The sequence below is a fragment of the Platichthys flesus genome, chromosome 1 (genome assembly GCF_949316205.1).
Source record: "Platichthys flesus chromosome 1, fPlaFle2.1, whole genome shotgun sequence".
Taxonomy (NCBI): Eukaryota; Metazoa; Chordata; class Actinopteri; order Pleuronectiformes; family Pleuronectidae; genus Platichthys; species Platichthys flesus.
In genome coordinates, this window is record NC_084945.1 from 1,740,076 (window position 1) to 1,749,293 (window position 9,218).

The 9,218-nt window shown below is 42.5% G+C and overlaps 1 protein-coding gene across 1 annotated transcript; it reads left to right on the forward strand.

The window, feature by feature from the left end:
• Positions 1–116: 116 nt before the first annotated feature.
• On the forward strand, positions 117–6,959 carry LOC133956905 (annexin A2-B-like). Its single transcript, XM_062392274.1, has 13 exons — positions 117–201; positions 2,859–2,920; positions 3,118–3,211; positions 3,655–3,749; positions 3,889–4,002; positions 4,138–4,228; positions 4,604–4,683; positions 4,821–4,880; positions 5,014–5,107; positions 5,698–5,793; positions 5,927–5,985; positions 6,070–6,192; positions 6,767–6,959. The coding sequence occupies exons 2-13, from the start codon at positions 2,870–2,872 to the stop codon at positions 6,824–6,826; spliced, it is 1,017 nt and encodes a 338-aa protein (XP_062248258.1). The 5' UTR covers positions 117–201; positions 2,859–2,869; the 3' UTR covers positions 6,827–6,959.
• The last annotated feature ends 2,259 nt before the right edge of the window (positions 6,960–9,218 follow it).

A 9,218-nucleotide genomic window follows, 5' to 3' on the forward strand; every position in this document is an offset into this window, starting at 1 on the left:
AAGGCTGCGAGAGATATGAGTGTGTGTGTGGGTGTGTGTGTGTGTGGGTGTTTGTGAGAGAGGGAGTGTGTGTTTGTGTGTGAGTGTGAGGGTGTGTGTGTGTGAGTGTGTGTGTGAGTCAGCTGGTATTTAAACGCCACACCCTGTTCTGTCCGGGTTCATAACGGAGCTTCTGCTGCTGCTGCTGCTGCTTCACTGAAGGTAAGAAAACATGAAAACTAGATGAACTGTTTCTCTGTGTGAGTGGATGAATGACTGAATGTTCACCCTGTCAACTTTAACACTACACAAGGTATTAAGTATTTTTTTTCAGTGGTGTTTTAACTGCAGCAAACATCTGTCGGACGAGTCATTAAGTGTCTGTGAGGAATCTATTAAAAGAAGAAACGTGGCTCAGGAGACTCGTGTGAACAGTTTGAGAAGTGATAACAAGCGGCTGGTCTCTGGGTGCGGCCGCCAAAGTCTTCCCCTCGGACCCACTGGGTTCTCTGCCCGCCTGTAATTACCACAGTCTCATGGTCATGTCATTAGCTGAGGGAGGATCACACAGAGGTGGGGATGAGACGAGTCAGGAGTTTATTTCTCCTTTTCTCTGGAGTTTCTACCAGCATCACAAGTTAAAACCAGATCTGTGCATTAACGCGCTGAAATCAGATGAAAAGAGGCTTTTATTTTGAAGCTGGAGCTGCAGGGAGATGAGTCATCCAGAGGAGTTTTGTTTGGCTGTTTGAAACTAAACACTCACATTCAAAGATTGTGTTTCTGGAAAGAATTTCCACGAGAGGCTGAACAGCAGAAAGTGAAGACAGCTGCATAGAGACAAACACAGGAAGGAACTCTATGAACTGTTTAACAGCACAGGTAACAGAGGCAGAAGAAGACAACAAGACGAGAAGACGTAGAGGAACAACTGGACGGTGCAGAGGACAGAGGAAGATGAACTTTACTTAAAATCTTCAGGTTCAGAGGTCGTGTGAATTCACAGAAACATCTGGAGCCTCATTTATTAGTTTCCTCTGGTTCTCTTCTGCTTAGAACGAGATCGACTTCAGAACCCGACGCCCTGATCCCACTACGTCTGAACGTCAGGTGACCTGGGGACCTTTCTTCTGATGGTTTTACCCTTGAGAACAAAGGATGTGGCACATTGTTAAAATCTAATAGTCAAATTGTGATTTGTGAATATGGGCTATACAGATAAGCTTTGATTGATTGATTGAAACTGCTGCGTTTCATGGCTCTATGGTCAGAATCAGAATCTGAAGCAGAAGGTATTTATCATGTTATACATCGTTCACACCACTCTGGAGTTCTGGGAAACGCAGAGCATCTCATTTGAGTTTTAAAAACTCGGGTTGTGTTTCAGTCTGAACGAACGATGCCACGTTCTCTTCCTGATTGGTTCTTATCAGTCACATGATTCGACTTCTAGCTATGAACACAAAGCTTCGTTAACACTTCCTGTCAGTCACAGTTCCACCTCGTCGTCGCTATCGGAAAATAAATCCCTGCTCCTATTTTTCCACGTCACTGTTCCTCGTTCATATTTTCTGTAACTGAACAACCAACTGCAGTGGAGACAATCTACTTCCTGTTTATACCACATGACCAGTGCACGTGAACAGTCATGCGACGTGTGTTTCAAGTGCGTTAGTGTGCACGAAGATACGCTCACATCACTGTGGATGTAGCTAAAGTCAAATGAGGCCAGTTACTGTTTTCCTCTGACCCTCCACAGGGGCCCGACCCCCATATTGAGAACCAGTGGACTAAACCACTACATGTATATAAAGTCAGAAGTTTTACAGTGTAGATATATGAATTACCTTTATTAGAGGCGTTGCCTTTAAATCTGTTTGTACCAGTCGTTGCTAAGCAACAAACCCTCACTGACCCTCATTCACTTCCTGTTAACTTTCTGGACGAAGACCAAGGGTCGAGAGTTTACAGCTTTGATTCAGACAGATTGTGTGTGTGTGTGTGTGTGTGTGTGTGTGTGTGTGTGTGTGTTTGTGTGTGTGTGTGTGTGTGTGTGTCTGTGTGTGTGTGTGTGTGTGTGTGTGTGTTCTGTGTGTGTGTGTGTTTGTGTGTGTGTGTGTGTGTGTGTGTGTGTGTGTGTGTATGTGTGTGTGTGTGTGCGTGTTACATAACCGGCTCTTGCATTTCTTCAGATCTGTTTGCTCACCATCCACGGCCCTTATCTGCAGACACACCCTCTGGTATGTCCTGGTCAATAAATCAAACACACCTCACACCGGTGTTTACGGCCTGCTGGACGTGAACTATTGTTTTATCAAATCAAAGGACGGGTTTAAAGGGGCGGCGTCACTGACCCTGGTTATAAAGGTTTCTGGTGTCTGGTCAGTTTTCTAAAACATCTCGACGCCGTGGTTCCTGTACTTTCTTCTTCTTCTCCTGTCGAAGAGGCGTCCAGTCCGGCTGCTGCTCACGATAAACGACTCCACCTGCAGAAAACAACAAACAGGAAGTGGATTCCTCTCTGTTACTAAAGACACAGAAAAACATCATGTGGGTCGGAAAATAATAAACCATCAAAGAACAAACTGTGAAGGTTTAACGATAATTACTACTGTCTTATAAAGTGGACTTGTAGTATCCCACAATGCATTGTGAAATGTAGAGCACAACCAGTGGTCAGAGTTTATGACCTGTACTGCAGCCAGCCACCAGGGGGTGTTCCAGATGTTTTGGCTTTAGGATTTGTCTTTATCTTCAAACGTCACAGCAGTGAACCCGACAGAACGTTACAGATGTTACCGATGTTTCGCTTGAGTCGTGGTTGTACGTGTTTCCTCCTCTGGTGATGTCACAGCGACGCTCTGTCTGTGTCCCTGCAGGTTAACTCATCATGTCGCTGGTGTCGGAGTTTCTGGGTCAACTGACGCTGTCCTACGGCGCGGTGAGTCACCTGCAACACGTGGCTTCACTTTACCCCTGCTCTCATCACCCACACAGCAGGACTCAGTTACTGCATTTAGCAAAGGCTCCAGACCCGAACTTCACCCAACTAGCAGCGGAGAAGCTTCCCTGTGGGTTGTGATGTTTTCAGGTATCTTCAGGTTTTATCGAGTGAGCATGTGTCTCTGTCCTCTGCAGGAAGTGGAGCCCACTTTCCCCACCGTGGTGCCGGTACGAGACTTTGACCCGGCAAAAGATGCTGCCAGGATTGAGACGGCCATCAAAACTAAAGGTGAGTGAGTCCAGTATCACACCAACAGGACTCTGAGGCTCGTTACTGGGATCCGACTCCAGCACTGAGGACGGAGTCAGACAGCGTCCTCCTAAGAGTTTAAATAAAGTTTTTCACTTTGGAGACGAACATGAGGCTTCAAACTAAAGAGCACAAACAGCTCAGTCAGATTTCAACAATCCCCCCCCCCCCCTGCACCCGGGGAAATTCTGAGAACAGATAACTCATCAGGAAGTTGTTGTGGCTGTAATGCACTCTGCGGCCTCCAGGGTTATCATGCGTTTACGTGAACTCACTAAAAGCATGGTTCCTGTTAAAGGTTTATATTAAATCCACAACCTCTAGGGGGCTCCAAACATTTTCCTGACCGTGTTGTACTTTTCTAACGTGGTCTGACATGAGCTTCCTCCTCTGACTGAAGAAATGAAATCTGTTCCCTGCAGGCGTAGACGAGCAGACGATCATCGACATCCTGACCAGACGAAGCTCCGAGCAGCGCAAAGAGATCGCCTTCGAATACGAGCGACTCGCCAAGAAGGTTAAAGATGTTTGACACGATGAACTTCAACAAGTTGGTCTGAACCAATAGAGCATTAGAATATGAATAGATTTATTCCCAAAGGTTTACTTGGTGAACTTTACGAGGCGAGTTAAAAAAAAATACTGTGTATTTTCAGGATCTGCCCACAGCCCTGAAGGGGGCGCTGTCTGGCCCTCTGGAGGCTCTGATGCTGGGTCTGATAAAGAGCACAGCTGAGTACGATGCCTCTGAGCTCAAAGGTTCCATGAAGGTCAGTGACACTTCAGAGGTGTGAAGGTGGGGACTGCAGGGGGCGCTCTACAGTCGCACTGATTTAAACTTTTCAATGACCTGTTAATGCAGTGTGAAAAGTGCAGTCTGACCTGTAGGGGGCGTTTGTGTGCAGGGGCTGGGAACAGACGAGGAGACGCTCATCGAGATCGTCTGCTCCCGGAGCAACGAAGAGATGCTGGCGATAAAGAGGGTTTACAAAGAGAGTAAGAGGTTCCGTAAACATGCCCCCTGGTGGCTGGCTGCAGAATAGATCGTGAGCCCTGCCTCCTCCATGTTAGCAAATGGGACATTGATCAGACCCAGAACAAATCTGTAGAATATAAGTATATGTTGGTAAAAGATGGTTTCTTCATGCTTCCGATAAGAAATAAAAAAATTATTTAAAAAAGCCCATTCATCTTAGCAGTTCCATAGTTACATTTCACCCGACCTCTAGTGGAGGTAGTAGTTATGACAGGAGCAAAGGAGGAGGTCAGGTGATGTAAAACACAGGAAAAAACAAGAAATTAAAAAGCTTCGTCACAAGTTTCCTTCGTGTTACGTCTTTTTTTCATAGTTTTTCATGTTTGTCTCTTCAGTGTTTAAGAAGGACCTTGAGAAAGACGTGGCAGGAGACACGTCAGGAGACTTCCTGAAACTGCTGCTGGCTCTGGTTCAGGTCGGTCAAATATTTGAATGTTGTAAACTTTTAAATTTAGAAATTTTAAGTTGCATTTTTTAAAATGACAAAAACACCTGCTGCTATTAATAACTTTAAAATTTCTCTGCTGACTTTTTATATTTCATATTTTGCAGACAAAGAGAGACGAGGCTTCGAACGTTGTCGACTATGAGAAGATTGATGATGACGCCAGAGTGAGTCCAGTTTTCTAATTTAAATTATAAATATACTTGATTCCCTCAGTAGCTAACGATGAAATGTCCCACAAGCCTCTGTCCCCTGTAACGAGTCTGTCCCGTGTTCTGTCCCGCTGTGTGACCCTCTCAGTCTCTGTATGAAGCTGGAGTGAAGAGGAAGGGCACCGACGTGACGACCTGGATCTCCATCATGGCTCAGAGGAGCGTCCCCCACCTGCGGAAAGGTGAACTACACCTGCAACCCTGAAAACACACAGCTAACGTCTGCACGTCCAGAATCAACCTCACAGATCAACACACAAAATCAATGACTGTTTCACTTTCAACGTCAAGAATAGGTTTTTTTTCATATATTATTTATTTATTTATATATATATTACAGTCTTTTAATTTTAATGCATATTTCTTTTGCCTTAAGTTAAATTAAATTTGTATAGTGCCGAATCAAAACATATATAATATCAATGGCAAATTTTTTCTTTTCTTTTCAATGATCAGTTGTGGTTGCTTTGATGTTCAATTAGAACTTTTAAAAACTAGTTTGATCACTTTTTAAATTACATTATTTTATTCAACTGCACATTTTCTTTCCAGTGGAAATTCTATCTTATTTTTGTATTTAATCCTTTCATTTTTTTCATTTTTGTTTTCTCTTCTAACCCTTTATTTTATTTTATTGCACATTCAGTTCAGATGTTTCTTTCTTTTGTTTTTTTAAATGAATCCACATACATCCTCTGTTGAGTGTAATATCGAGTCATTGGGTAAAACAGCAGCTTCTGACTCGTTGTCCTGACGTGTCTGTGGCCGTCAGTGTTTGACAGATATAAGAGCTACAGTCCGTACGACATGAAGGAGAGCATCAGGAAGGAGGTGAAGGGAGATCTGGAGAAGTCCTTCCTCACTCTGGGTACGTCCAACAGTCTTTATCACTACCAGACCGGACCTGTTCACTCCTCATCCATCTCCTGTAATTAATTAAAGACATATTTTACATTTAAATTCACAGTGTTGTAATAAGGCCCTGGTGTGTCTCTTCACAGTGGAGTGCTTTGAAAACCGGCAGCTGTACTTCGCCAACAGACTCAATGAAGCCATGAAGGTAAAGTTCAGGAAACAGATGAGATGAGAACTCAGAAGATGAGACACACTGACCCCCCCCCCCCCCCCCCCCCCCCCCGTGCAGGGTAAAGGAGCCAAAGAGAAGGTGGTGACCAGGATCCTAGTTTCACGCTGTGAGATCGACCTGATGAAGATCAGAACAGAATTCAAGAGGGAGCACAAACGATCACTGTACCAGACCATCGCTGTGAGTATCTGTGTGTGTCTGTGTGTGTGTGTGTGTGTGTGTTTGTGAGACGCAAATCACTGGAGTGTCCCACATAAGCAAAGGTCAGTGTTGTGAGTTACTGACCTTTGTCTTTTAGTCTTTTATTGGTCGGATTTTTTGTTTTGTTGACCTGCAACACAAAACATAGCGTTATTTGTTTTCATCTGTTTCAGTGAGAATTTAAAAATAAAATAAATTGGATGATTGAATCAGACAGTTTGACAGGAATAAGAATTAAAGTAAAACTATTAGTATTAGGTTTAATTAAATCCCTTATGGATCAAACACAATAATGAATTTATAAAGTCAAATAACACAAATTCTGTTTTGTTATTTTTAGTGACTAAAAAAGTAGAGTGGGGAAAAATAACTAATACATTTCCTCAAGTGCTGGACGGGTGTAAACAGTAGTAAATCATATTAAACATTATAATAAACTGTAATACTTTAAGTACATGAACTTCTCTTGTACATTTAATTATAGTCAATAAAGAGATTTCATTGATATCATTGTGTGTGTGTGTGTGTGTGTGTGTGTGTGTGTGTGATTCAGGAACACACTAAAGGAGACTACCAGATGGCTGTGCTCAGTCTGTGTGGAGGAGACGACTGAGACCTGGACACTGTCAGGACTCCGTTTCCCAGAAGGCCTCTGGGTTTGACCTGTTAGCTGAAGACCTGCTCAGCGTTAGAGCTCTTTGTCGTTTTCATCTGAAACATCTTGTGGAATAAAAACTAACTTTTCACGTGTGTGTTTGTTTGCTGTTTTAAAGGAGTGACCACCAGGGGGCAGCAGAGACACACAGACAAACTCTGCTGAGCTGTACCTGCTCTGTTCACGTTCTTATAGCACATGTACATATAAATATATATTTACGAGGTCAGTGTGAGACTTAACTTCAGTCTGTGGAGGCGGGGTCATCACCTGTCAATCACAGGGCCGATACACACACACACACAGACACACACACACACACACACACACAGGACAGTTACGCACATAATATCTAGTCGATCATCAGACGTCCTTTAAAGTTATAAATTACATATTTATATTAAAGTTATGAAAGATTCCTGCTCCAGGTTGAATCCTGTAGCAACTGTTCTTTTATCGCTTATTATACTACAATATAAAACACAGTTGATACAAATACTTCGTACACCACATGAAGACACAGAAAATAAAAAGATATTAAAGAGTTAAAAGAATAATCAATTAAAACCTGGATTAGAGAAAAAACTAAGAAATAATGAAAACTTCAAGTTCTGAATTAAATGTTCTCTCCTCGGTTATTGCAGCCAAAAAATGTTTAAAATAAAAATGAGTTTCAATCAACTTCATCTCTAACTATGTTAATTGTGTGTTTCATCTCTTTTCTGGACAAATGAATTAAACAAATTACAGAAAAACTGAAACTTGTAGTAAACGAAAGAAAGACAAATCATTTAAAAGACAAGTGGGATAGATATATGATAAATACTGATTATGATTAAATGATAAATGTGTCATTAACCTGAGATCAAAATATATTTTATAAAGATCAATACATCACGACGCTCCTGAAACTAAACTGAGTCTCTGATCCATCTTCATCTTCACCTTCACGTTGGCTCAGAGTCTACAAATCTGAAAATCAACTTTAACCTCAGTCACAACGATCACAAAGACACACAAATACACACACACACACACACACACACACACACACACACACACACACACACACACACACACACAGGACGAAACGTCTTCTCACTTTGTCTCAGATTGTTTTTGTTGAAATGAAAAGTCGAAGTGATGATGAAACCGAAGTTTGATTCTTCTGAGCGTCTCGTCTCTCCTGAGGATGAACCAGTGTTTGTTGGATCAAAGTCGGTATTTGATGTGGAAATATTGGTTATTAATGACGCCCCAGCAGACTCACATCACTGATGTGTGTTTGTGTAATCTCACATTAATTCATGTTTGATCATTAGATCAGATGAAAAGATTCCGCTGCTGCTCCTTCAGGTTCTTTTTTATCTTTAATCGTTCGTAGGTTTTCGTTTTGTTTGTTTGCTGCTAATTTTTTAATTAAAGTTGCTGATTTTACCTCCAGCAACAGTCGCAGCTCATTTGCATGTTTTCTGCTGCAGAAGAAAAACAGCTGAGAGGAGGAGGAGGAGGAGGAGGAAGAGTAGAGATTAAACATAATCAATATCTTTGTATCAATCAATAACGGATGATATGAATCTGTAACAGTGATCAACTGTGAACATTTGTGGTTGAGGAAAAGACATCTGATTGGTCAAAATTCTCATCGGTCGAAGGTCTACTATAAAACACCACATCTACATCCTCCTTGTATTAGCCCCGCCCCCTCACAGGCACCGCTTGAGCTTGGGGATTCAAACACATGAGTAAACATTTTGCTCTCATCGTGATTATACGGCCGGTCGCTGAAATCCTCCAGTGTAACGATCCGGCCAGCAGCGAATCACAACGCAGCTCTGTACTGAGACCTGGTCCTGATTACATGCGACATCGCAACATGTGTTTAGTTAACGTTCAGGTATAGCAAGAGCACAGGCCGACATTGACCAATCACAACACAGTGGTCCAGCTGGCCAATCAGAGCAGACTGGGCTTCATCAGGAGGGGGGTCTTAAAGAGACAGGCGCTTAAACCAAGAGTTTGAGACAGAGGCTGAAAAGAGGAGCTGCAGCGATGGACAGTCTGAGGAAAGTGATTCTGAACATTAGAGCATGAAAACATTTACAGTTATGATGCTAATATCAGCAGAATGTGTTTCCTTTAATAGACTCTGATGTCCGGGTGCAACACAACAACACTGTTTGATCCCTGAGAGGAAACTTCCGATCTTCAGATTTACCGTCACTTGTTCGTAATGTTGACGAGAACATTAGCCTCCTGAGCTGCTTCGTGTTCAGCACCAATAAAAGATTCAACATGATGTGAAGACAGAAGAGGCAGATTTACGACTGCACAGTTAAAACTGATGATC